This window comes from Notolabrus celidotus, chromosome 20, assembly GCF_009762535.1.
Source record: "Notolabrus celidotus isolate fNotCel1 chromosome 20, fNotCel1.pri, whole genome shotgun sequence".
Lineage (NCBI taxonomy): Eukaryota > Metazoa > Chordata > Actinopteri > Labriformes > Labridae > Notolabrus > Notolabrus celidotus.
In genome coordinates, this window is record NC_048291.1 from 9,763,020 (window position 1) to 9,790,974 (window position 27,955).

General features: G+C 41.4%; 2 protein-coding genes and 1 long non-coding RNA gene across 3 annotated transcripts in view; 2 read left to right on the top strand and 1 right to left on the bottom strand.

Moving 5' to 3' along the window:
- Positions 1-21,251, top strand: part of LOC117832097 (junction plakoglobin-like) — a 39,340-nt gene extending 18,089 nt beyond the window's left edge. Inside the window, 18 exon segments of the mRNA XM_034711070.1 lie at positions 5,809-5,863; positions 6,542-6,728; positions 6,730-6,773; positions 7,187-7,440; positions 7,629-7,867; positions 9,234-9,435; positions 9,518-9,666; positions 11,240-11,316; positions 11,319-11,341; positions 11,481-11,600; positions 12,279-12,497; positions 13,443-13,595; positions 13,796-13,915; positions 14,100-14,250; positions 15,221-15,342; positions 16,514-16,556; positions 18,887-19,026; positions 19,715-21,251. Of these exon segments, the coding sequence (XP_034566961.1) occupies positions 5,848-5,863; positions 6,542-6,728; positions 6,730-6,773; positions 7,187-7,440; positions 7,629-7,867; positions 9,234-9,435; positions 9,518-9,666; positions 11,240-11,316; positions 11,319-11,341; positions 11,481-11,600; positions 12,279-12,497; positions 13,443-13,595; positions 13,796-13,915; positions 14,100-14,250; positions 15,221-15,342; positions 16,514-16,556; positions 18,887-19,023 (2,256 nt within the window). The 5' untranslated portion in view covers positions 5,809-5,847 and the 3' untranslated portion in view covers positions 19,024-19,026; positions 19,715-21,251.
- LOC117832098 lies at positions 12,001-22,694 on the bottom strand. Its single transcript, XR_004635138.1, has 3 exons — positions 22,304-22,694; positions 20,660-20,721; positions 12,001-12,486 (listed from the first exon to the last, which is right to left on the bottom strand). It is a non-coding gene; the product is annotated as an uncharacterized LOC117832098 (long non-coding RNA).
- On the top strand, positions 22,256-25,314 carry ppp1r35 (protein phosphatase 1, regulatory subunit 35). Its single transcript, XM_034711069.1, has 6 exons — positions 22,256-22,474; positions 23,566-23,806; positions 24,144-24,270; positions 24,410-24,513; positions 24,614-24,704; positions 24,883-25,314. The coding sequence occupies exons 2-6, from the start codon at positions 23,567-23,569 to the stop codon at positions 25,182-25,184; spliced, it is 864 nt and encodes a 287-aa protein (XP_034566960.1). The 5' UTR covers positions 22,256-22,474; position 23,566; the 3' UTR covers positions 25,185-25,314.
- Positions 25,315-27,955: the final 2,641 nt, after the last annotated feature.

A 27,955-nucleotide genomic window follows, 5' to 3' on the forward strand; every position in this document is an offset into this window, starting at 1 on the left:
GTCTCACCCTTACTGTCTTGCTCTGCCTTTACATGTGTGTCTCACCGTTTTTATCCCGCTCTGCCTTTACATGTGTGTCTCACCATTTCTGTCTCGCTCTGCCTTTACATGTGTGTCTAACCCTTTACATCTCACTCTGCCTTTACATGTGTATCTCACCCTTTATGTCTCACTCTGCCTTTACATGTTTGTCTCACTCTTTCTGTCTCGCTCTGCCTTTACATGTGTGTCTAACCCTTTACGTCTCACTCTGCCTTTACATGTTTTTCTCACTCTTTCTGTCTCGCTCTGCCTTTACATGTGTGTCTAACCCTTTACGTCTCACTCTGCCTTTACATGTTTGTCTCACTCTTTCTGTCTCGCTCTGCCTTTACATGTGTGTCTCACCCTTTCTGTCTCGCTCTGCCTTTGCATGTTTGTCTCACTCTTTCTGTCTCGCTCTGCCTTTACATGTGTGTCTCACCCTTTCTGTCTTGCTCTGCCTTTACATGTGTGTCTCACCCTTTCTGTCTTGCTCTGCCTTTACATGTGTGTCTCACCGTTTTTATCCCGCTCTGCCTTTACATGTGTGTCTCACCCTTTCTGTCTCACTCTGCCTTTACATGTGTGACTAACCCTTTACGTCTCACTCTGCCTTTACATGTTTGTCTCACTCTTTCTGTCTCGCTCTGCCTTTACATGTGTGTCTCACCCTTTCTGTCTCGCTCTGCCTTTGCATGTTTGTCTCACTCTTTCTGTTTCGCTCTGCCTTTACATGTGTGTCTCACCCTTTCTGTCTAGCTCTGCCTTTGCATGTGTCTCACCCTTTCTGTCTCGCTCTGCCTTTGCATGTGTGTCTCACTCTTTCTGTCTCGCTCTGCCTTTACATGTGTGTCTCACCCTTTCTGTCTTGCTCTGCCTTTACATGTGTGTCTAACCCTTTACGTCTCACTCTGCCTTTACATGTGTGTCTCACCCTTTCTGTCTCGCTCTGCCTTTGCATGTTTGTCTCACTCTGTCTGTTTCGCTCTGCCTTTACATGTGTGTCTAACCCTTTCTGTTTCGCTCTGCCTTTACATGTGTGTCTAACCCTTTCTGTTTCACTCTGCCTTTAAATGTTTGTCTCACCCTTTCCATCTCGCTCTGCCTTTACATGTGTGTCTCACCCTTTCCATCTCGCTCTGCCTTTACATGTGTCTCACCCTTTCTGTCTCGCTCTGCCTTTACATGTGTGTCTAACCCTTTACGTCTCACTCTGCCTTTACATGTTTGTCTCACTCTTTCTGTCTCGCTCTGCCTTTACATGTGTCTAACCCTTAACGTCTCAGTCTGCCTTTACATGTTTGTCTCACTCTTTCTGTCTCGCTCTGCCTTTACATGTGTGTCTCACCCTTTCTGTCTCGCTCTGCCTTTGCATGTTTGTCTCACTCTTTCTGTCTTGCTCTGCCTTTACATGTGTGTCTCACCCTTTCTGTCTTGCTCTGCCTTTACATGTATGTCTCACCCTTACTGTCTTGCTCTGCCTTTACATGTGTGTCTCACCGTTTTTATCCCGCTCTGCCTTTACATGTGTGTCTCACCATTTCTGTCTCGCTCTGCCTTTACATGTGTGTCTAACCCTTTACATCTCACTCTGCCTTTACATGTGTATCTCACCCTTTATGTCTCACTCTGCCTTTACATGTTTGTCTCACTCTTTCTGTCTCGCTCTGCCTTTACATGTGTGTCTAACCCTTTACGTCTCACTCTGCCTTTACATGTTTGTCTCACTCTTTCTGTCTCGCTCTGCCTTTACATGTGTGTCTAACCCTTTACGTCTCACTCTGCCTTTACATGTTTGTCTCACCCTTTCTGTCTCGCTCTGCCTTTGCATGTTTGTCTCACTCTTTCTGTCTTGCTCTGCCTTTACATGTGTGTCTCACCCTTTCTGTCTTGCTCTGCCTTTACATGTATGTCTCACCCTTACTGTCTTGCTCTGCCTTTACATGTGTGTCTCACCGTTTTTATCCCGCTCTGCCTTTACATGTGTGTCTCACCATTTCTGTCTCGCTCTGCCTTTACATGTGTGTCTAACCCTTTACATCTCACTCTGCCTTTACATGTGTATCTCACCCTTTATGTCTCACTCTGCCTTTACATGTTTGTCTCACTCTTTCTGTCTCGCTCTGCCTTTACATGTGTGTCTAACCCTTTACGTCTCACTCTGCCTTTACATGTTTTTCTCACTCTTTCTGTCTCGCTCTGCCTTTACATGTGTGTCTAACCCTTTACGTCTCACTCTGCCTTTACATGTTTGTCTCACTCTTTCTGTCTCGCTCTGCCTTTACATGTGTGTCTCACCCTTTCTGTCTCGCTCTGCCTTTGCATGTTTGTCTCACTCTTTCTGTCTCGCTCTGCCTTTACATGTGTGTCTCACCCTTTCTGTCTTGCTCTGCCTTTACATGTGTGTCTCACCCTTTCTGTCTTGCTCTGCCTTTACATGTGTGTCTCACCGTTTTTATCCCGCTCTGCCTTTACATGTGTGTCTCACCCTTTCTGTCTCACTCTGCCTTTACATGTGTGACTAACCCTTTACGTCTCACTCTGCCTTTACATGTTTGTCTCACTCTTTCTGTCTCGCTCTGCCTTTACATGTGTGTCTCACCCTTTCTGTCTCGCTCTGCCTTTGCATGTTTGTCTCACTCTTTCTGTCTTGCTCTGCCTTTACATGTGTGTCTCACCCTTTCTGTCTTGCTCTGCCTTTACATGTGTGTCTCACCCTTTCTGTCTTGCTCTGCCTTTACATGTGTGTCTCACCGTTTTTATCCCGCTCTGCCTTTACATGTGTGTCTCACCGTTTTTATCCCGCTCTGCCTTTACATGTGTGTCTCACCCTTTCTGTCTTGCTCTGCCTTTACATGTGTGACTAACCCTTTACGTCTCACTCTGCCTTTACATGTTTGTCTCACTCTATCTGTCTCGCTCTGCCTTTACATGTGTGTCTCACCCTTTCTGTTTCGCTCTGCCTTTACATGTGTGTCTAACCCTTTACGGCTCACTCTGCCTTTACATGTTTGTCTCACTCTTTCTGTCTCGCCCTGCCTTTACATGTTCGTCTCACTCTTTCTGTCTCGCTCTGCCTTTATATATGTGTCTCACCCTTTCTGTTTCGCTCTGCCTTTACATGTGTGTCTAACCCTTTCTGTCTCGCTCTGCCTTTACATATGTGTCTCACCCTTTCCATCTCGCTCTGCCTTTACATGTGTGTCTCACCCTTTCCATCTCGCTCTGCCTTTACATGTGTGTCTCACCCTTTCTGTCTCGCTCTGCCTTTACATGTTTGTCTCACCCTTTCTGTCTCGCTCTGTCTTTACATGTGTGTCTTACCCTTTCTGTTTCGCTCTGCCTATACATGTTTGTCTCACTCTTTCTGTCTCGCTCTGCCTTTACATGTCTCACCCTTTCCGTCTCACTCTGCCTTTACATGTGTGTCTAACCCTTTACGTCTCACTCTGCCTTTACATGTGTGTCTCACCGTTTTTATCCCGCTCTGCCTTTACATGTGTGTCTCACCCTTTTTATCTCAGTCTGCCTTTGTTTGCTTGTCTCACCCTTTCCGTTTGCTGTGCCTCTGCTTGTTTGTCTCACCCTTTCCTTTGCTTTTCTGTCTCACTCTTTTCCGTCTCACTCTGCCTTAACTTGCTTGTATTACCCTTTTCCGTCTCACCCTGCTTCAACCTGTCTGTCTCACCCTTTCTCTCTCACTCTGCCTTACCCTGTCTGACTTTTTCTCACACTTTCTCACTGTCGGTCCCAACTCTCTCACCCTCTCTGATTCCCATTTCCTCCTTTACTTTTTCTCTCTGTGTGTCTATTCCATCCTTATTTTGCTCTTACTCTGTGCTACTCTTCCTGTTTCAGCCTGACTCATTGTTTTTCACCCTCTCAAACTTTGCCTCACACTTTCCCACTCTGCTCTAGTCTGTCTTACCTTGTCTCACTCTGTTTCAACCTCTCCGTTGTACTATGTCCTACTCTGGCCCACTGTCTTACTCCCTCTGTCCCAATCTCTCTCACTTTTCTTACTCTGTCTCTTGATTTTAATTCATATCTCCCTATGATGTCATTCAGGAGGTCAGAGGTCAAACAGAGGTGACCGCTCAATAAACTGAAACTAAAAAACAGAGTCAACCGGAAGAAAAATGTGTCACTGATAACCATTATCACTTTTTTCATCATCTCTTCATCATCATCATCATCATCATCATCATCATCATCATCATAATAATCATCGTCTACATTATCATCAAAACCAAGAAAGTCAAACATTTGTGTTCATTAAGGCATCTTCTTAATTATTGATCATCATAGAATACATGATCAACTGTTCTCATTAGCTCCAAAGATTAAACTTTTTTTTAATATTTGATTCATGTCGTGGAACTCTTCCTCATGCTGTGGTCACACCACCATTGCATCTTGTGATGTTTGTGATGAAGAGTCAGCACTGATGCCCGCTCTGTGACCGCTCAGTGGGATCAAACCTGTGACAGTTTGAGGTCAGGGGGCGGAGTATGTCGGCTCAGTGACCTTTTTAATTTCAACATCAGAGGAAGAAAACTTTAAGCTGAGAGATTTTCAGTATGATGAACAGATACAGACTGAAATATGTTCTTTTAACCAGAAACATGTAGGAAAGGAAAATGTCTCGATTGCTTTGAAAAAAATTAAAAACTCACCCTGATTTTAATGTAATAAGAATGATTTTACTCTTCGTGACATATTCTGATTTTACTTTGAAAAATATCCTGATTTACTTATCATCCTGGTTTCACCTTATGAAATATCCTCATTTCACAGTTAAAAACATTATCCTTCTTTTACTGTAAAATCAGTATGATATCTCACACCTGCAGTCTTTACACACTGACACAAAACCCTGAAACAGTTCCCTCAGACTTTAAGGTGACCTTTCCTCTCCAGACCTCTTGTAAGAAGTCTGTGTGATGTCGGGAGTGAGTCGATGTGTACGCAGCAGGTAAAAGTCTGCAGCATTCACAGTGAGTGAGTATGGGGTGACTACTAGTTCATGTCAGCTTTCTTCTCTTCACTGCTTGCCTCGGTGTTCTTCATTATGTTTTTTACTGTTTTGGTTTTATTGTGGAAACATCCTTATAGTGCTTTATATCCTGATGTTAACACAGTTGCAAGGATATGGTTATTTGGCAATTTCAAAACACTCCTCTGTCTCCTTCTGCAAGCTGCACACAGGCCATGCCCCCCTCCAAGGATGCGTCTGACACCGCTAATCTGTTACCTCTGTGTTTCATCTCTTCTACCTCCTGAGCTCTGGAACTGCCTTTCTGCTGTTTAGCTGAATTTTTGCATTTAAACTGCTGCTTGTGAAAAGTGAGAAGCCAAAATACAAGCTAGCAAAGGCTAATAGAGACTAAAAACTTTCCACAGAGACAACCAGAGGCTTAACTTTTTTTTTTAGAGTTGCAATAATCCCTGTCATCAAAAACTATGTGTGGATACTTTTACATGATGTGAGTTTGGTTGTTCTGTTTCTTGAAGGTCAGATCTATACTTTACTCTTCATGGATCATAGAAGTGATGGAGACTCTTGTTTTGGGTTTTATTTCAAACTGACTCTGGATGATTATGTTTACCATGTCATTCATGCACTCATAAAAACCTGATGACGCCACACCTTTATCTGTAATTATTATACCTGGCAGAAAATGAGAAACTGACACCTCAGCTTCTCTGCAGATGTTGTTTTAATCCTGCAGAAAACTCTGAGATTCAATTTGTAATCCTGTTATTGTTTGTTCTGTTTTCCTGCAGGCCAGAGGTCACAGAAGGCAGCACCATCAGTGGACAGAGATGATGTCCATGCAGAGTAAGGTCACAGTTTATAACTGTTTACATGTTACTGTTCACATATAAACACAAGTTATGTATTTTTGTACTTTTAACAGTAAAGTGCACTGTATGCTGTCTTTGTTAACTTCTACTATAGTAAAGTAAGCTGGGAGCCACCCCTCAGGATGTTTTGTGCTGCCTTTTTTCACTATGATTTCTGGTTGCCTACACCTTGGGAAATCACAGGATGATAGGGACCACTCCTATCTTTGGGCCATTTGGTCTCAGAGGCTCTAAAACCCTGTTTTTGAAAAATGCTTTTGGCTATATGATGTCTATGCACATATTTGTGTACTACAACTGCATCAATAGGCGTACAGGTATGCAATTTGGCCAGGAGCATCCTGAAATGTATGAGAAAGTCACAAGAAAGATTCAGGGGCCATTGTATTTTGTAACATCATGCATAACGGCTTTTAAAATTCTCATCCAAAATGATTCCTCAGGAGATGTTGTTGAAATCATAGTCTCACGTGTGTATAGAATAACTGTAAGAGTCTGTTTGAGCCCAGAATGACCCTCAGAAAGTTCAGTTACTAACCTTCCGCATGAGGTCGAGCATTTATCTTGCATCTAGCAACATTTTCATCTGTACTGCTGCAGAACATTAAACCCACGGTCTGGTATTTGATGCAGTTCTGTGTTATCTGTGCAGTGAGTGAAGCAGACAGCGTGGTGAAGGTGGCAGAGTGGCAGCAGACGTATTACTCGTCAGATTCGGGGATTCAATCCGGAGCAACAACAGTCCGAGACGACGAGAGCAGCACTGACTACAGCGGCCGTAAGAAGTACCCAGGAAGTACTGCAAACAGTACTACAGGTGGTCCAGCTGCTGCAACCGCGGGGGGGCGGAGACTCAGCAGGGTGCGGAGCAGAGAGCCCCTCAGGTGAGACTTCCTGTAAATCCTAATTTCTGAATGTTCATAATCAGATTATTAGTTTAATTTGTCTGTTTTTTTCTGTGGTTCATTCAGCTGTTATTGTCGTTTATTGGTTTTTCTTTCCCTGTTGTTGATCTATTGTTTATTCTGATCATAGATTAAATGAGCCTGGTTACTTGCATGTTTATGTGTTTTGACTATTCAGACACTAAAGACTGCTTTAGGGGAACACATGTCTGTGGCTCTGAGGTGGAATGTGTCTTCCATAGATGCAGGGTCGGTGGTTTGATTTTCAACTGGTCATGTTAAAAGTGATGTACAGAAAAAAAACGATCTTAGTCTTTTTTGATTCATGGTCAATTTGAAAAAAATCTCTTCATGTATTCCTTTATTGATTTATTGATTGATCTTCTTCCCAGATTTAGACGCTCAGTTCTCGCTCACACGTGCTCAGCGTGTCCGGGCGGCCATGTTTCCAGAAACACTGGTGGAGGGGGAGGCGGCAATGCCTGTCCAATCAGATCCCACGCAGCAGAGCAATGTGCAGCGATTGGCTGAACCCTCCCAGCTGTTGAAGACTGCGATAGTCCACCTGATAAACTACCAGGATGACGCTGAACTCGCCACCAGGGCGGTGCCAGAGCTCACCAAACTACTGGGGGACGATGACCCGGTGAGATCAATACTCAATAAACCTGACACACCAGACACCAGTGTTACAGATGTTCTAATTTTCTGCAGTTTACAGTCAAACAATGAGAGTATGATAATATAATTAGGTTTATGGTCACATGACTCATTGATCATTAACAATCAGTACTTCAGACACTCATTTGCTACAGTCTCTCTTCTTCTCCGCAGGTCGTGGTGAACAAGGCAGCCATGATCGTCAACCAGCTGACCCGAAAAGAGGCCAGTCGCCGCGTCTTGATCCAGTCTCCATCAGTTGTGGGCGCCGTGGTGCGCGCCATGACGACAGCTGTAGACATGGAGACGGCAAGATGTGCAGCCAGTGTGCTGCACAGCCTTTCACATCAGAGGGAGGGCCTTACCATCATCTTTAAGTCAGGAGGGATCCCGGCTCTCGTCCGCATGCTCAGGTACAAATACATCTACCACAGGATGATGAAGTACTGGTTCTGATACTGAACTAGGGGACCGACAGTAGCTCAGTTTGGAGGGACTTTATTTAGGAACCAGATTTTGACGATTACATTTTGTACTGCACCAAGTCTGGAAATTGATTCTAGCTGGAATGGTGCCAGTTCATTTCCTGGACTCTGCTTTGACGCCCTTGAGGAAGGAACCTCTAACAGCCAGGGTTGCTCTTTTGCGGGCAGCTGCCTCACTCTGGCGTCTCTTCATTAGTGCATGTTCATTGGTTCCTGTTCGTGTGTGTGTGTTCTAGCCTATATGTGTGTTGCATGTTCAATAATAGAGTAACAAATCTGAATCTCCCCTCAGGGATTAATAAAGTATATTCCCTTCTTCTCTGAAGAACTGATTCTAATACAAGACTATGAAATCCTGTTGTACCACAAATAACATTTCCCAGATTTTGCTTTCACATTGTGGAGCTCAGCATGTTGTTATTAAACTGAAACAGCTGTGACACTTATCTCAGACATATTTGAAATTACTCCTCTGTTTATATTTACTGTAGAGTTATATAAAATAGTAACTCTGACTGTGAGTCCACAGTCAGATTTGTGAGATGAAACTCAATAAAGTTAAATCAGAACGTGAGAAACACGCTCAGCCAATAGGAGCTGAATGTTCAGCTTCTCTGTGGTACATCATCATGACAACTGCTTTCACACTGTCACAATTTCATGATTTTTATTGTTCTCTAAGAGATGATGGTAGGCACTTTAATACAATATTTTATAACAGAAACCAATAAAATGTTTGGACTGTTTTCTAAATATTTCATATTTGCAGCTCTGAAAACTCAGTAATACTCTGACCAGAGGCGAACAGAAATCTGAATTTTAGCACTAAATCCCCCCACAGAAACACCACACACACACACACACACCACACACACACACACACACACACACAACACACACACACACCACACACACACACACAGTTAATCCTTCACGCTGAGGATTAACACATGAGGATAATTCAGGCTCATAATTGATTCATTCAAACAAAATGAATAAAATTGAATAAAAACTAAAAGCTTCACAGAGAGCACAGCTGTGTGTGTGTGTGTGTGTGTGTGTGTCTGTGATTGTGTGTGGTCATGTTGTTGTCATGTGTTGTAAAAGGCTGTTTTGAGCATCATGAGGAAGAAGAGGTATGCAGGTGATGACGATTGTTAGTTTGAGCCTGAAACAGAAACTCAAAGAACAAATATTTAAACCAGTTTCACAGAAACATCACCCTAAAATAATTGACTCCTTGGTCTGGTTCAGTTTATTCCATATTTCCTCTTTGTGTATCCTCCTCCTCCAGCTCTCCGGTGGAGTCGGTCTTATTTTACGCCATCACCACCCTCCACAACCTGCTGCTGCATCAGGAAGGATCCAAGATGGCATTGCGTCTGGCTGACGGCTTGCAGAGGATGGTTCCTCTCCTGAAGAAGAGTAACCCAAAGTTCCTTGCCATCACCACCGACTGTCTGCAGCTGCTGTCCTACGGCAACCAGGAGAGCAAGGTGAGCACAATCTGCACACATCCTGACTCTGTGTACTTGTTAGAATACAAAACCTTACCTGGTACTTCCTTATTCTTATCAGCTGATCATCCTGGCCAATGGAGGTCCAGAGGGTCTGGTGTTCATCATGAGGAACTACAACTATGAGAAGCTGCTGTGGACCACCAGCCGGGTACTCAAAGTGCTGTCAGTTTGTCCCAGCAATAAACCCGCCATCGTAGAGGCTGGTACGTCCAAGGTTTTGAAATACTTATGACAATTTTAAAGTATTATTATAAGTAATAAACTACACATGAATATTTAAAAATGATGAAAAAGAATTATGTAGAACACTCAGGGCCGTATTCACTAAAGATTGAGCAGCTTTACGCCTGCTAAACATGCAGATCAGACAAAGAGCCAGTGTCTCATTCACAAAGCGCCAGTAAAGGGTTAAATGCTCCAAAAACTGTGCTAGCAAGTGTGTCGGTTTCGTTTTATTACATTAAGATGAGCCATTTTTTGCGTTAATTTGGCGGGAAATTGTCCCCTTTCTATTCAAATGAGCCTCATTGCAAAAATGCCATATCCACAAACACTGGCGCTACCAGCTGCATGCAGTTACAGTTACATTTTTACCATCTGCTGGGATTTGGTGTCTTAATCTCCTCTATCCCTCTTGCCAACCCCAACTTGTTTGAGGCAGATGGCTGTCTAAAATGAGTCTGGTTCTGCTCGAGGTTTCTGCCTGTTAAAGGACTTTTTTTTCACTGTAACTTGCTAAATACTGCAAAGTTCTCTGCTCATGGTGAATTAAGATAGAATAAGACTGAGTCCTGTCTGTAAGATGGGACTGGATCTTATCTTGTCTTGATGTTGGGTCTTTGTTAATAATTTAACATGGAGTACGGCCTAGACCCTGTTATGTTTGTAAAAGCGTCTTGAGATAATGTTTGCTGTGATTTGGCGCTCTATATATAAAGGTTGATTGAACTGCACCACAGTATTTATAAAGGATGTCAGACGCAAACTTTTCAGTGATCATGACAACTACTTCACCTCTGGATGACTTAAAAAGAATATTCTGAACATGAAGTCTGTTACTATGTCTTTGAAATTACTATAATCAGGAATTAGATCAGTCTGAGGCTGTCAGAGGAACCCAGTGTGAACAAATTTTTTCTTTAAGAGCTGCTTTTGCTGGCTCAATGACAAAAGCTTTGTTTCAAAAACTGGGTAATTTGTTTTACTCTATCATGAATCAACTTCACGATATACAAGTAAGAAGCGCCCGTCATCTGTATGTGGATGGATTTCAGCTCCATCAGGATCTAAGAGCAGAGAGCAGAGATACAGGCGGCTCATCTCCACAATGAGATGCAAAACCAGAGCAAACTGCATAGAGCAGCATTACCTTATGAGTGTGTTTGAATATCATTAGTGCAATAAAATGTGTGAATCAGCTGTTGAGACAGAGCAGATAGCAGGAGCAAATGATGCACCATTGCTTTAATTCATTCTTAACTAGCTTAGTTTTCCCCTCAGTGCATCCTAGCAACAAACCCAACATGCAGGCTGGTAGGACCCAAACAATTCAAATAGAAGTTAGTGATAATAGCAATATCATCAGAAATTATACACAGAAATATAACAATTAACTCTAAAACAATAATCTAGAATGCTCAATGTTAGACCACACACCTGAGTATAGAGCACTCAGTGTGTCTCAGCAATAGGCCAGTGATTGTAACGTAGTAAATCCACATGCCTGAATGTAACTGGAAAGCGGTCATTTTCAGGATGTGTCTGTTTCTTACCTGTGCAGGTGGGATGCAGGCCTCGGCCAACACCTCACAGGCTCCAGTCAGCGTCTGATCCAGAACTGCCTGTGGACGCTCCGCAACCCTCAGACGCTGCAACCAAACAGGTACGAAACTAAACGGGAACAAGCTACTTTAGTGATTTTAAATGTGGTCAGAGGTTTTCTTTTACTGGTTATTGATTTATTTGGACTTGTCTGAAATGAGATCTAACTGGTGTGTTGATGGACTTTAATTGGTCTGTAGGAGGGTCTAGATGGTCTTCTGCAGATCCTAGTCACCCAGCTGGGTTCTGATGATGTCAACATGTTGACGTGTGCGACCGGCATCCTGTCCAACCTCACCTGTAACAACTCACGCAACAAGGTGACCTGAAGAGAGATTAGAATGTTATGTCATATTATAGATTAGATTAGATTATACTACATATACATACATTATATAACATTATGTTACATGATATGACTCATCAGGATGCATAACATTAAATATCACTACAATAATACCATATCTTTTTTTCTTATTTTTTTAAACTTTGTTTATTAGAACTGTTCTGACAGAATTAATCAATTGTGTTAAACACTTGTAATTAACTGTCTTATCATAATAATAATAATAATAATAATTAAAATTAAAAAATTAAATTAAAAAGCAATAATAATAATACAAAAAATAATAAAAATAAAAATAATAATAATAACAAAATAACAATACAATTATTTATAGATATATATTGTTATTTTATTATTAAATCTGTGCCCAACAATATAACACTTTTACACAACATTATAAAACAATAAAATTCAATACTCTTCATCAAAGGACATTAGAATTCTACATTTCTCTATTTTTTTCACCTTCTACATGTCCAGGGATTATTTGACCCAAACCTATTTCATCAGAGAACAATACTTCATGTCAAAATGTTCCTCTATAGGTACATTAGGTATAAATGGAACTGACAAAGATTAAATGCTGTGTTGAAACAGCCTCGTCATTTGTCTGTTTTTAAACTTTTCTTTAATTAAACTCTCTCCTCGTCAGACTCTGGTGACACAGTTTGGCGGCGTGGAGGCGTTGATTCATGCTGTGCTTCGTGCCGGGGAGAAGGAGGACGTCGCCGAGCCGGCTGTCTGCGCACTGCGTCACCTGACCTCCCGCCATCAGGATGCAGAGCTGGCTCAGAATGCTGTGCGGCTTCACTATGGCATCCCTGCTGTCATCAAACTGCTGTCACAACCACACTACTGGCCTGTCGTGAAGGTGAGAGAGAGAGAGAGAGAGAGAGAGAGAGAGAGAGAGAGAGAGAGAGAGAGAGAGGAGAGAGAGAGGAGAGAGAGAGAGACAGAGAGAGAGAGAGACAGAGAGACAGAGAGAGAGAGAGAGAGAGAGAGAGAGAGAGAGAGAGAGAGAGAGAGAGAGGTTTCAGTGTTTATAATGAGTTTGAATTAAAACTAGAAGCTCCAGGCAGGAATGCAGATACTGGCAGGCTTCCAGCTGAGCACTGCGGTATCAGAGTTCTCTCAGGGTAATGAGAGGGTCGACTCTTTGGGACTTTAGGTCCCAAGAGTAAAGCTCTAATTGTTGTTTGGGCATATTCCTCAAAGTGGAGGTCAGAGTGCTCGACCTTCCTGTAGTCTCTGGATTGCGTTCTCTGCAAAGAGCCCCATCGGGGTACTGGGATTAGTTCTGCTGCAGGACCTCGGTCAATGAGGGAGAAACTGGAGGGTAAAACAGCCTGCCCAGTCCTGACCCTGAGTGGTGCCTGTTGATGGACTTTAGAGCTAGTTCGTATCAAACACCCTGTCCAGCATAGGTTGGTTCAGAAGTGCACCAGGTACCAGAACATCCAAGGCCAAAGATCAAAGTTTGACTTTGTTGTTGTGTCATTAGATGAATCATGTAGTTCAGGTGAAGTGGGAACGTCTGGTGGAGGCACTTGTCTGCCAGGTCTTCAACTTCCACCTCTGGAAGAATTTCTTGTACATCCCGGGGGAGGTCGGGGACATGGGATCAGAGTGATTCATGTTCAAAGCCTCCGCTGTGAAAGCAGATGCTCCAGGTTGTGGCCAGAAGGTAGACGGTGGCTGTCTGGAATCTTGTGAAAAAAGCTGTCAGGCTGAAGAGGGAGGCCTTTCTCTTCAAATGTTTCAACCTGACCATCAAACTTTTATTCAGACACTTGTTTGACCTTTGACCTTCCCTCAGGCTACAGTTGGTTTGATCCGAAACCTGGCGCTGTGCCCAGCCAACCAGGCGCCACTGAGAGAGTCAGGAGCCATCCCACGATTGGTCAACCTGCTGCTGAAAGCTCATCAGGACACGCAGAGACATGCCTCCTCTGCTCAGCAGACGTACCAGGTGTGTCAATACGCACACATACACACACATTGTTTGATATCATCTCTATAAATGTTTGAGAAAAGGGGATTTTTCTGCTTCTTCCTCAACATGAAAGGTATCCCCTCTCTCTCTCTCTCTCTCTCCTCTCTCTCTCTCTCTCTCTCTCTCTCTCTCTCTCTCCTCTCTCTCTCGCTCTCTCTCTCTGTCTGTGTCTGTAGGATGGAGTTCGTATGGAGGAGATAGTTGAGGGTTGTACAGGAGCTCTCCACATTCTGGCCAGAGATCCGATAAATAGAGGAGAGATCTCTAACATGCAGACCATTCCTTTGTTTGTCCAGGTGCTACAGCATACACTGTATTCATAACGTTTTTCTACTTCAGTCTGACCTCTCAAGAGGAACATGGCAGTGACCTGTAGCTCGCATGATGTTAACTATTGTGACGTTTACTCTTCATTTGATCTATTTTTCGTGTTTTCTTTATGCTGTGTTTGGTGATAAATGTGTGAATGTGTTCCCGCAGCTGCTGTACTCGTATGTAGAAAACGTGAAGCGTGTCTCAGCCGGCGTTCTCTGTGAACTCGCTCTGGATAAACAATCTGCAGAGCTGATCGATGCAGAGGGGGCGTCGGCTCCGCTCATGGAGCTGCTGCACTCCAACAATGAGGGAATCGGTACGTCTGTCTCGGCTTGAAGAATTATATGTTTTTCTTAACCCTCCTGTTATGTTGCGGGTCAAGTTGACCCTTTTTAAAGTCTATTTTAGGCAATATATGCCTTCCAAACCAGCTATATGCAGCATAAAAAACTGGGCAGCATGTAACAGTAGAGGAGTCTTGTTAATTTATACACATCACTTCATAAAAAATAAAAAAAGAATACAATTAAAATAAAATAAACAAATCTATGTCATTTAAAACTATTGTATTTATATTTAGGGCTTTCCAATGTACATTTTAAAAAGTTTTTACATGAATTTAATGAAAAACGAGAGAGTTAACCTGAACCATGATCTGTGAGAATTAAAGTACACCATTGGACTAAATCTTGATTTAAATGGTTAGAAATGGAGTTAATAATTAGATTTAAAAAAAATGTGTATTGGGATTTTTTGGGGTTCTGACACTTTTGGATAATTGAATATGCCCCGGGTCAAATTGACCCAGGAACATTATTGCTGTTCCAGAGAAACGAACATAACAAGAGGGTTAAATCACAGCCACTGATTGACTGATATTAGTTTTTTTTATTTTGGTGTCTGAACTCCTAATAACTTTGGTGGAAAGACATGAAATTCAAAAAATGATCTGGCATATCCCAGTTAAGTGATTCTTTTTTTAAGAAACAAATCTGAGGGAAAAGCGCCACCTGCTGTTGAATAATATGCAAGCCCCTAATGCTTACATGATGGTTAGGAATTAAAAACATACATTTACATGCATATTATTGCAAATTCACTGAAAATGTGGCTGTAATTTACATACATTTGGTTATCTTGACCCTTGAATTTGCAAATATTCTCCTATTACTACACATTTTTGATGAAAACAAACTTGCTTTGTGTTTATTCTTGTGATCATATGATTCTAAAATGTCCATGAGTTGTATAACTAAAATGCTGTGATGTGAATGATGTTTCATCAGCCACGTATGCCGCCGCCGTGCTGTTCAGAATCTCAGAGGACAAAAGTTCAGACTACAGGAAGAGAGTCTCGGTGGAGCTCACACACTCACTGTTCAAACACGACCCTGCTGCCTGGGACATGGTGAGTGTGTGTGCATGTGTGTGTGTGTATATTCCTGAACTGACTATTTACAAAGATTGAATCCAGTTATGATTCAATTATTCACCAAACACCAGCTTCCAACCTGCAGTTCATTGTTAATTCAGAGAAACCTTGTCCGTGATGTTGAGACGTTTTATAAAAAACAGTCCTGGACTATTTTGGATCTAAGCTGTTTTTCAGTTGAAACTGATCTTAGAAATAAATGAAGGATAACAATCTGTTTTGCTGCATGTCTGCACTTGCTGCTTTTGAACAAACTTGCTCATTGGGAGGTTTGAAGGTTGTCTTGAGTAGTCAGGTCTCAGCTCTGAACTGGCTTTATTTCTGTCTATCAAAGATCAGATGTTAGGTTAAACCTCTGTTCTGTCTCCATCTGTGTTCAGTCTTTATGTGACACCATTGAGTGTAATCTAATAGAAACAAAGTACTGAGATTCCTCTCTATGTAGATTACATTAAACTGGATGCTCAAGATTAATATCATAATAATATTGGTATTTGCAGATAAAAGCTTGTAAAGGTCATTATTGACAGATATGTACGTCCCATAAGGCGGTACGTTAATTATGCGCATGCAATGACAGCTTACATGCGTCAACAACAAGCCTCAACACGAAAGCTTCATGGAAGTAAGTGTTAGAAACAGACAGCAGATGTATGTCTATATCTGAAAATTAATAAATGTATCATTTATGGTAAAACCAAATGTTTGCCTTGTTAATGTCTGTTTTTAAACAAAGAGACTGTCACAATAAGAGTAAATTCTAGTACAGGAGTTACAATGGAAAAAGGGGAATGCATGACTAATGGTATCTGCCAAAATGAGTTTGAAATATCTGCATATCTGATATCTGCAAAACTCCAGTCTCCCTGGTGATCACAGCTAACTGTACTTCCTTTAAATATTAATCTCTGACATCAATATATGGATGATTTAACATCCCTCGTGTGATTTAGAGCTGATCCAGAATACTTCTTTTTGATGCAAAAGAACAGAAAGAGAAATGTGGCCATAGGTTAGCAAACATGTAAAACTTAACAATATATTATTGATTTTTAAAAAGTTTTCTGATCTACATCTGCCCTCACACTCAAAGACAATGACTGTAAAACAGTGTTATAATGGTTGTGTGCCTGTCTGTGTGTTTCAGGCTCACTCTGCTATACCACTGGAGGCTGCGTATCTGACTGATGGTGAGTACTCTGACCTACAAAGACAACTCCTTAAACACAGTTATATTCATGAGTCAAACTGGCTTCATAGCTGGATTCAAACCAGTTTAAAGCTGGGCTTGGTAGTTCTGTCTTTTTCTGAAAAAAAAAAAAAACGCTATCTACAGCCAGAGTAAACCGGGAAAACACCAACCAATCCCTGCCATCAGGAGCCAAATTATGAAACCAATCAAATCCTGTCCTGCCGTTCTGCCCGCCTCCCGCGTGTACATTTCATGTTTGTTTGCATTTTTAACTTTCACTATGATAATGTTTTGGTGTTTTCTTACCGCTGAGTGAGACATGAGTTGACGTAGTGCAAAACACAAAAGATGTGCTGAACACCGGTTTTGATGGTTGCGAATCAGCGGCACTCGCGCATGTGAGCGGAGGCGTCCTTTTGGAGGAGCTCCAAGGGGAGTGGCGGAGGGGTTAGACGGAGTCCTGAGGAAATGCTACATTTAAATTAATTCTAGTTTTCCTTGACTACCAACCCTAGCTTGAATAAGTGTTCTCCTCTACAGGTTATTAAAGAAATATACTTTTTTTAAAGAGGTGACAGTTGGGGATTCTTTATGTCACACTTGATTAAAGGTAAATAGAGTGAATTAGTAAGTCTGTTTCTGACACGATCCTGTTTTGGGCTTATGCAGGTATTTTTTGCTCTTTTGGTGTCTGAAGTTTCTGCATTTATAGTCGAGTAGTTTCATCCAATTATGTTTCAGTTGTCGATCTCAGAACTTGGCTATTATCTGACTCTTCCTGCTGCTTAATTTGCACAACTTAGAGGTCAACGATTGAACTTTCCGAAAAGCATACCAATCTCTTTATGTCAAACTCACTTTAACATCCTATCATAGCACGACCTGAATGTCAAAGAGGAAGGCAAAGCTTTCAGATGTGGTTAAATTAGGCAGTGCAATCTCAGGCTGCAAACAAACTCGGCTGTCCCGTCATCTTGGAAAATAAGTCCAATTCCTAAGTAGGGAAATTTCAGATGATCACAGCCATCCATGAAATCACTATCAGGCTTTACACCGCTTGCAGACGGGGTTATTTGCACTGTGTAATTTAGCTGATTTTAAAAATGTCCACCAAAACACCATTGCGAGATTCCGTGCACACTGTGGGATTCAGTGCACACAGAATATTTTCAGTGCTTTACTGAGCTGTGAAAAAAACCATCCTGTTTGGCACTGTTTTGCTGATGCAACACCAACATGTTGAGAATCGCGTGTAGTACACTTCCTTGCAAGGGAGTGTGAAGTATTGGCAAGTCCTTCTTACAACTCACTTCAAAAATACCAAACTACTGGACTATTTAAGGAAGACTGAGTCACTGAAGATTATGATTCACTCGTTTTATTTAATAACGTGATGTTAATCTGATCTCTAATGTTAAAAATGTAATCACTTCTTTATGAATCAGACCTCCGAAACTCTTCTATATGAACAAAAGAAGAGCCAGTGTCAGGGAAAGAGAGTAAGAGGGAGGAAGACAATGATGAAGGTGAATACTGAAGGAGATGTGAGAGTGGGGGAAAGAGAGCAAGTGACAAAGAGAGGAAAAAAAGAAAGAAAGTGGGAGATAAAAGAAGGAGAGGTGACGAAAACAAAAGACGAGTCTCCTCTCAGTCATCCTTTTTCTCTCATTTCCTCTGTGAACTCTGGAAATCCCTTCATCTCTCCATCTTTAATTAATGTTCTTCATCCCAAGTGTGTGTGTGTGTGTGTGTGTGTGTGTGTGTGTGTGTGTGTGATTTAGAAGGGTATTGGTTCTATTTAAAGCTGGGATCTCAATGTGTAATTTTTTTCAGAGGATTATTCCACTTCAGTACACACACACACACACACACACACACACACACACACACACACACACACACACACACACACAAACACACACACACACACACACACACACACACACACACACACACACACACACTCACTCACTCACTCACTCACTCACTCAGCTGTCAGTTATGGAGGTCATTTGAAGGAGCTCCTGGTGAAGTTGTAGAAACCAAATGAACTCATGATTCAGCTTTTCTGAAAATACATTCTGTAGTTCAGGATGCTTCCCAACACAGTCCAAAACCAGGGTCCTGGAAAACCTAGACTGAGGTTTAACTTTTTCACCTAACAACAAAAATGTACATTTTTACACATGTTGTAGTTTGTTCAGAATGTGTCACCAGATTTGATAAATGTTTGTGTTATTTTAATGAATCTTGATAATAATCATGTCAGCAGTCTGTTCTGTGTTTTGTTTTTTTTATCAGTTAAAGTGTTTCTTCTCTGCGTTTCAGAGTTAGACGGTTCTTACCCTGCCTACGGATACGCTGACATGCCTCTAGACACCATGCCGCTAGACCCTGACCTGCACGAGACCTACATCCCTGATATGACCTTTGACCCCAGACAGGCCTACCCTGAACCACTTTAACAGGTATACACACTCATACAGAGCTGACTGTTTTATGACAGATGGATGGTAAATGGACTTGTACTTATATAGCACTTTTCTAGTCTTTCTGACCACTCAAAGCGCTTTTAGACTACTCGTCACATTCACCCATTCATACCCATTCACTCACTGATGGTAGAGGCTGCTATGTAGTGAGGGACCATCAGTGATAGCTAATCTCATTCGTTCACATTCACACACCTCTGAACAACAGAGGGAGCAATTTGGGGTTCAGCGTCTTGCTTAAGGACACTTCGGCATGTGATTGCCAGAGCTGGGATCGAACCGCCAACCCACTGAACCACAGCAGATGATTCCTGTGCTGATTTGAAGCAGACATTCATTGAAATTCAATGACTCTTGTCTTAAGGCTGATTTATACTTCTGCGTCGCCCCTACGCAGCAGGGTCTGACGCGGACATGAGCTCTACATACTTGTGAATCGATGTGTCCGTGTCACGCAGCAATACCCCGCCAAAATGCTTGATGGCAGTGCGGTCTGATAGCCGGTCGCCTGCTTCCGGCCCCACTACGATCTCTGTTTACTTTTCCTTTTTCAGCTGAGATTTTTTATGATTTGGTCTGTATGAGGATGTTTCACATTTTTTAAAATGTTTTTAACTAAATGCTGTTGCTGGTTATGTTCTTTATATTTGTTCTTTTGTTCCAGGAGATTGAAACAGAAACGCTGAAAGAAAAAAGAAATGACCAAATCCACAGAGACTGAATGAGCGGATGGATGAAGAGGATGGCAGTTTTAATCACAAAGGGAATCAAACCTTTCTAATGGGATAAAAATCCTATTTGGCAATCAAGAACTGTGAAGGAGGCTGCTTGTTAGAAGAGGTTTACTGTTGCAGTAATGAAAAATGTAATTTTGTTATAATGTTTTCCTGTGGGGGGTTGGGGGGGAGTTCTGATGTTTGGAGGCGTTGTTACACGGGTAACTTTTTGAAGCAATCAAATCTGGCGAAAAAGCCTTAAATTTACAGTTTGTGAGCTCGACCAGAATGTGTGTTCAAACACTTCATCTGTGACAGATTGACAAGTTAAAGAAAAACATCTGAAGTGTCAATGTTAAAGTGTGAGGTCAGTGATGCAATGCCTGATATAATATTAGCTCTGATGAACAGGTTTTTTTCTAAACAGTATCATTGAAAACTCCCATATTAGTCGATAAGAAGTTCCATCACATTGAAGTTAACTAACCCCAGTTTATCCGATTTTTTACAACCAAAACACTGAAAACTAAACACTCTGACAGTTTCTCCCTGATTAGCTTCACTGAACCTCATCTTTGCTGCCAAACGCTACCCGTGTGTTTAGATGTCTCTGTGTGTGTTTGAACAGTGCACATGTTCAGGGTGTCTGTGTGGTTGTTGCATGGTAGTTTATCGTGTAATCATTGAAGTATTTCCACCGTCACATTCCAAGGAAACGGATATCTGGGTTTTACAAGCCATCGTGGATTGCAGCAGCCATTCTAAAAAAAAACTCACTGGACTACAAATCCCATCAACTCACCTGAACAAGCAGATATTGAGATCACAGGAGATGGACAACAAATCCCTTTGGCAACAGACTACGATTCCTAACATTTTCTGGTCATACTCACTTGGACCGGATGTTTTTTGTCAGAAGTGGACATCTCAGATCAGCTTGTTCACACCGTCACACCTGGAGTACATTTAGCAAACATTTATAAACACACACTTATAACTGTACTGTGATAAAATATCAGTTATAAATTACATTTATAACTGCACATGTATTACGGTACAGTTACAAATGTATTGTAAGTTTATAATTGTATGTTTACAGCTGTACATTTATGACAGCACCATCATGTTGAAGCAACATGATGGTGCTCGGGGTGTTTTATCGTAGAAACATGTCATTAACTCTATGTCACTGTCAAAGGGAGGGGATTGGGGAGGGTCTCTGCTTTAATCAGCCTCTGATTGATGTGCAGCACATTTTTTACCTAACATCACATCACTTATTGTCACTGTCTGAATTTAAAGTTAAATGGTGGACATGTTGGACAGTTTGTGTTCCCCAGCTGCATCTTTAAAGAGTTGCCGTTTGTTTCTGCATCTCCAACAACAGCAGCTTCTAAAACGTTAAAAAGCACAAACAATGACTCATCGGTCAGAAACAATTTTAATGTTCTTAAATCTGAACATCATTAAATTTTATTATTTTCAGCTGTCGTGGATTTTCATTTTTTGATGCTCAAGATTTCTAGATTCAAGAAGTGTTATTGACACTCCAAATGTTGGTAAAATTGTGTGAAAAAATCTTTTTGTGGGTTGGCTCCTCTTGAAAAGGTACACAATAAATACAGAAGAGTCACATGGGATTAAAAGAGTTGTGGAAGATTTGAAATGCCAAAAAACAAATCAAACAAAGTAGACAAAGTTAAATAAAAAACTGCCTGCTCATTAGATTAACATTTACTATCCAATGTAATATATAAATAACATTCTGCATTTCCAAATTTCATAGTGTTTAGTCAAGATTAAAGGAAAAAAAGGAGACATTTAACGCCTGTGCTCTAAATGTAAAGTACCAGAATATTTTGAATGATCTGCTCATGTTTGCTCAAAGCATAGTGAAGCGGCTCAGCTTTTAAGGTGCCGCAGAGACTAAATGGGGTTGTGCTTGCGACGCGTCTTGCCATTAAATCAAAATCAAAGTTCAAAGTAGGTTTACTATTTATTAACAAACACTCAAAATAAATCAATATCAAAAAAGATTGAAATAAACAATGAAAATTACGATGACGGTGGCGATGGCGGTCAACAAAAAATACTCAACCCCACTCACCCTCTGTGTGTACCCCGCCCCCAACTGAACAGGTAGATAAAAGGTAAACCACACCCATGAACCCCAAACCGGAAATGAAGTAAGCAATAAAAAAAGGGAAATAATCATGGTTAACGAATAAGATAGAAAATCAACATTATGGCCCCTACACATAGAAATATCAGAAGAGACAGTAGGAGGAAAGAAGTTGTGTGAAAAAGGGGATAAAATACCAGAGAGAGCTGCTCAATAATATCTGAACAAATCATAAAAATCCTAACCATAAATACATTTAGTATTATAGCATTATCATTAATACAGCAATTGATTTTTATTTTATTTATCAATTTATCTTGGTCGAATTACCTGATATAAAAGTTAGAGACTCTATCTGAAACTGCAGACCTCCTCCACCAGGTGGTAGTATCAATCTGTTGAAGAACACACTTACCTGCAATACAACTGAAGAAGAAGAAGTAGCAGAAGGAGGAAGAGGGAAATTTGAAAGACAGTCCTTCAAATTTGGGGTTGAAAAGTTTGAATCATATATATTTGTATGCCGTTATCTGACGGAGGTCTGTTTGGGAAGAGTCCAAAGTGCTTTTGTTAGCGGGCTAAAGAGGTAAGGACACAGAAGTAACCTACGTTAGCATTAGCGGCTAATGTCTGTAATAATGTTTACTCCGTGACTAACAGACACAACAAGCAGAACTACACAAAGAGACTGCAAGAAGTGAATCAACAATCGCTTTAAATACCAGGGTTTTGTCAGGATATAATCACTATAAACTCAGCCATCATTCTTAAATGCCTTCTTAGTTGACATTACCATGGCCACCGTTACAGTTGTCTTGTAGCTAACCTGTGATACACTCTAGAGATGGGATTTATGGCTTTGAAGCGAACTGTATCTTGAGAAGCCGTTCCTTTCAAAGAGCCGTTCAAAAGACTGGCTCTTTGGCTCATTGTTATATTTATCTATTTTTTGGAAGTCAACCATGGGTAACTCGTTTTTATTGAGGAAACAATCACTGGTAGCAGTTATAAGATAAGATTTGGATCAGAAGAATTCAAACCTATTCTGAAATATTGATTATAATTTCATTTGGCATTGTAAACATTCCATAGGATGGTGCCATATCCTCATGCTTCAACAGTGAGATCACTATTTTTAATTTTCCCTCACCTAAAACACTTTGTGGCACTATAAAAACTACACAGGCTACAGATAGCTTCTATGCAAACAAGTTTACTGTAAAACTTTTACCACAAGAACATTTTAACAATACAGAAAAAAAAAATAAGAATAAATATATATGTATATACAAAATAAAAATACAACTAGAATAAAAATTAGGACATTATAAAAATCTAAATGCAAAATTGTACTACCCCACCTTGTGTTTCTACACCTGAACTACTTAACAGGAGCTCAGGTCCTTGACTCGAATCCACATCTAAACAATGTAAACAAAAACAAAGTGTAGACAATAAGTGTGAACAAAGACTCATGGGGCATGCAGGTGACACGTGAAGGCAGCGTGGGCAATCTGCATATAAAAACGGTTCGCAACTGCGAATCGGTTCTCATCGTTTACTTAATAGAGCCATTCAAAAGACAGACTCGTTCGCTAACGTCACATTTCTACAACAGAGATAAAGACCATCACCCTGACTATCTCTGACATGTCTCCCTCTGTTGTTCCCTGTCAGGATGAAGAGCTCAGTCTCCCTCCTCTCTCCTCCCCCCTCTCCTCACCCTGCCCCTCTCCCGCTCTCCACCTCCCCCATGGTTCACTGTCCGGAACTCGACCTGTCCATCTCACTCAGTCCCGCCCCCAAGATTGGCCCCACACACCTGAAGTCCCGTCCACTGAAGATCACTCAGCAGCATGACCACTCACAGCCAAAGCCCCGTCCCAGAGGACAGACGAAGGGAAAGGGGGACTCAAAGGTTGGGACATGTACTGCTTGTGTTTGTGTGTGTGTTTGTATAGAGAGGCTTGGGGTTGCACTTACAGGTCACATTAGGGGGGTAACCTGGTGTGTTGAATTTGAATTCAGAGTTTTAATGAAGCTAAGAGTTTATGTAATGTAATTTGGCTTCAATCGCTGTTATTTCTTGCCTGTTTTTCAAGATGATGTTCTCTCTGAGTGATATCAGCCCTCAGCTAAAGATTCTTGTTTGTAAATCTGTTACATTGATGTGCAGAAAAGAGGAAGTCCATAACCAGCTTTATGACACTTTTTTTTGCGTGTGAGATTACATAATTCCATCTTATCTCCTTTAGGTGAGATTTGAAGAGCCGCTGGTCATCACAGTTACACCAGAACCTAACATCACAGTGAAGGAGACTCTGCCACAGCAACCAATCAGAGGACAGAGGAGGAGTCGAGGACGTCATCCCGGTAGTCAAAGTAAATCAATAAGTTGGAAGTCAGATCAAGAAACTAGTTGTTTCAGATCACATCTTTTTTGCAGATTTTTTTTTCCCCTGACCCTGATCAGATAATTTATCAATATCAGAATAACTTTCTTCCACTCTGATTTGTAAAGCCCCTCGACAGTGGGCGGAGTCTCCTCCTCAAGATCCGGGCTGTCTGGAGACTGTGGAGCTAAACACCACTCTTGCTCTGAAGGCAGAGCTTCAGTCTCTGCAGGTTGGTTCATTATGAATATGTAATCAATAAAACATCACTGAGTTGATTGACAGCTGGCCAGGAGAGTGCTATCATGGTGACTAAAGTGCTTATCCTGCAGGGGGCAGGGTTTAACACCCAGAGGGCCGTTCAGGAGACGTTACAGCGGTCAGAGAGGACCAAACACCTGATCAACACCCGAGCTACTGAAGGTGAAACACACAGAAATACACACAGTATTTAAGTTATTAAGTGTTTCTGCATTTGATTGAATACTGCACAACTTTTTTCTGATTTCTTCTGTCTGTCTCATTCTGTTTTTCTCTTGTTGTCTGTACGTCTCGCACCCTGTCTACGTCTGTATATCTGTCTCGCTGTCTCACCCCGTAGAAGTGAACGTCTCTCGCTCCCAGGCTCTCTTCACCTCATTGGTCAGCGTAGATGTTCGGGAGGAGCAGCTGATCAGTCAGGTGTTGCAGGATAGGCTACATCTGGCCCAGCCCTCTTGCCATAGCATTAAGGTGGAAGATGGACCCTCCCTCTCCATCTTCATGACCTCTGACCTCTTCAGACAAAAGCCCCTCCCACTGGAGGATGGGCCAGTCTGCTGCAAACCCCGCCTACAAACACGACCGACATGTTCAACATTTGACCTTTTCAAACGAAGGACACGCTACGAGGCCGTGCCCTGAGAGAGAAGTTTTCTAATTAGCTGGACTTTATGATGTTCCTGAATATATTTTTAACAATCTTTAAATTATTCAGCTTAGTTAAAAATGTTCATGTACATTTTGTTTATTTCAATAAAGCCTTTTGACCAACCTCCCGTCTTAAAATATGAAGCCCGCGTGGAAGTGTTATAAACTGCAATTCATCGAGCATCCGCTTGAGGCTGGCTGCAGAAACACTGGAAACCACATACACATCAACTCAAAAAAGATCTCAGCAGCAATAATAAACATGTTAACAGCCTGGTTAAAAACAGGGTTTAGGTTTGAGTAGCTAATTTCTCTCTCTGGGCACACACTGTCGGGGGTGAATTTTTTTATAACTTTGGATTTTTCGAAGAGATTAAACCTACGAGTTTTGCCAAATTAAGGAGATAGCTGACTTGATTGACAACTGAGCACCCTGTAGCTGTTAGCGAGTAGGCTAAAGGCCTGCCTCTTTACCTCACACTAGCTCAACAGAAGTTAGGTTGTGTTCAGCATTTCCAATATGGCACCCGTCGAGGATGGGCTTCGAAACAGCGCTTCAGAAACAGATGGGTGACGTCACGGGATACTACGTCCATTATTTATACAGTCTATGCTTTTGACTTGTCAATGTCATTAATGATGCTGGGCCTCTAGATGACCAATCAAAAGGCTTCATTGTAGATGACCAACTGTTTATTGTTGATTGATTTGAACATTTATAACACCAGAGTTGTTCAGGTACCAAACCCAGTGTTGACATCAACCTTCGATACTGCCAAAAATGCATTTCTGCCTTTAGCAACAACGCTAATCAATCTGATCCCGTAATTTAGGAACCTCGTAAAAATCAACATGTTTGTGTGATTAATATTTTGACGTCAACATGTCGATGGTGTATAATGGTGGTCAAAGCTAGAATAATGTCAGCAATTAGTATTTATTTGTATGAAGTTTTATTATTTTTGTAAAACTGGTGTCACAGGGGAACTAAGTATCTGCCAACACCTTCATTTAGGTATCAGATGGTATAAGAGAGGGAGAAACATTGGAATATCACCTTAACTGTAACTCAAAAGTATGCACCCATATTTGGGCGTCATTCTTCACATTCAGAGCTGTATGTGCGTTTGATGCACCGCCTGAACGCCTGCCATGCCCACAATTTTAGTCTGAACGGAATTCTTTGAACAGTTTTTAATCGTCACTGTGTCTACTATAGGTTGCCCTTGGTTTGGAATGGATCGGAGAAAAGCCCTCGGAGAAGATAACGAAAGTATGCACCCTAATTTGGACGCCATTTTTCATGTTCAAAGCTAGGTGGCGCTCTTCCTGTTGAGTTTGGGATATGGGTGCAAGAGGCTTTTTTTGTGCGTCCTGATGCCATGAATATGCGTATCGATTTTCAAGCATGTAGCTCAAAATAACCTCTATGTGGAGGGGTTTTTGAAAACTGTAGGGGGCGCTAGTGAGCACATTTTTTCGACTTTTTTTGCGAAACCCATAAAATGTCGCAATTTTCCCAAGGCCTGATGAGTGTGTTGGATGAGGTGAGATAAACTGCATTTTAAAGTAAAAAAAAAATCAATTTTCTACCATTTTTTTATGCCACGCCCCAAAATCTGACATGCCCACAATTTTCGTCTGAACGGAATGCCTTTAATTTTTTTTATTAGTCAATGGGTCTACTATAGAATGCGCCTAGTTTGGACTGAATCAGAGAAAAGCTCTAGGAGAAATTAGCAAAAGTAGCCCTTGCACGGACACATTTTGGCCCCATTTTTCATGTTTAAAGCTAGGTGGCGCTCTTCCTGTTGAGTTTTGGATATGGGTGCAAGAGACTTTATTGTGTGTCCTGATGCCATGAATATGCGTAGAACTTTTCATGCATGTAGCTCAAAAAAACTCTATGTGTAGGGTGGTTTTCTTTACCTCTAGGGGGCGCTACTGAGATTTTTTTTGCAAGACCTATAATAACTTGCAATTTTCACCAGGCCCAATGAGTGTGCAAAAATATACGTACTTTCATTCACGTTCAGGGGTCCAAAGATGCGTTTTAAGTGGCGGAAGAAAGAACAATCCTTAGGGTTACAATAGGGCCTTCGCCACCATCGGTGCTCGGGCCCTAATTAGATTAAGTATGGGAAAGAGATAATAATAAATAAGCTGTATATTCACAACTAATAATACATATATTAATTGAAAGGTCGAAAGTGGACAATATGAAAAAGTATCCTGTAAACTCTGGATCATGTGCAGTATGGTTTCCCATTTTGGCAGAAAGCCTGACTGCTACACAATCTGTTATAAAGTTTATTAACTTTCTTGCGATATTGATTCAAAGTAATTGAAACCATACAACATGATATGTACCAAATAATTAACAACAGCTTTGGTTTGACAACTGCTTAGCCCATTCAAAAGAAAAGTTAACATGCATTTTTATGTTCCAGGCTGAATCAGTGGAGGGGAGAAGTGATGGAGAGTCTGCTGTTTAGAAGAGCTTTAAGTTCCCTCTGAGACAGACCAGTAGCTTCACTTTACTTCCTGTCAAACTGAGATAGGCATACAGAAGAGTTAGGCCCAATCCCAATGTCCTCCCTAAGCCCTGAACCCTGAGCCCTCCTTGACTTAATTGATGTCAGCTGGAAAGTGATTGAGGGCAGGAGGCTGTAAAGGCTCAAACTGTAGAACTGGGAATGGGACAGCACTTTAAGACTTCTCACGTAACCTGCATGACATCACCAGCTCACCTTACCAATATTAGG

Coding starts and splice junctions, on each gene's coding strand:
- ppp1r35 (XM_034711069.1), top strand. CDS start 23,567: ATGAAGAGCTCAGTCTCCCTCCTCTCTCCTCCCCCCTCTCCTCACCCT. Junction 24,271..24,409: donor ACGTCATCCCGGTAGTCAAA/GTAAATCAATAA, acceptor TGATTTGTAAAG/CCCCTCGACAGTGGGCGGAG. Junction 24,514..24,613: donor CAGAGCTTCAGTCTCTGCAG/GTTGGTTCATTA, acceptor CTTATCCTGCAG/GGGGCAGGGTTTAACACCCA.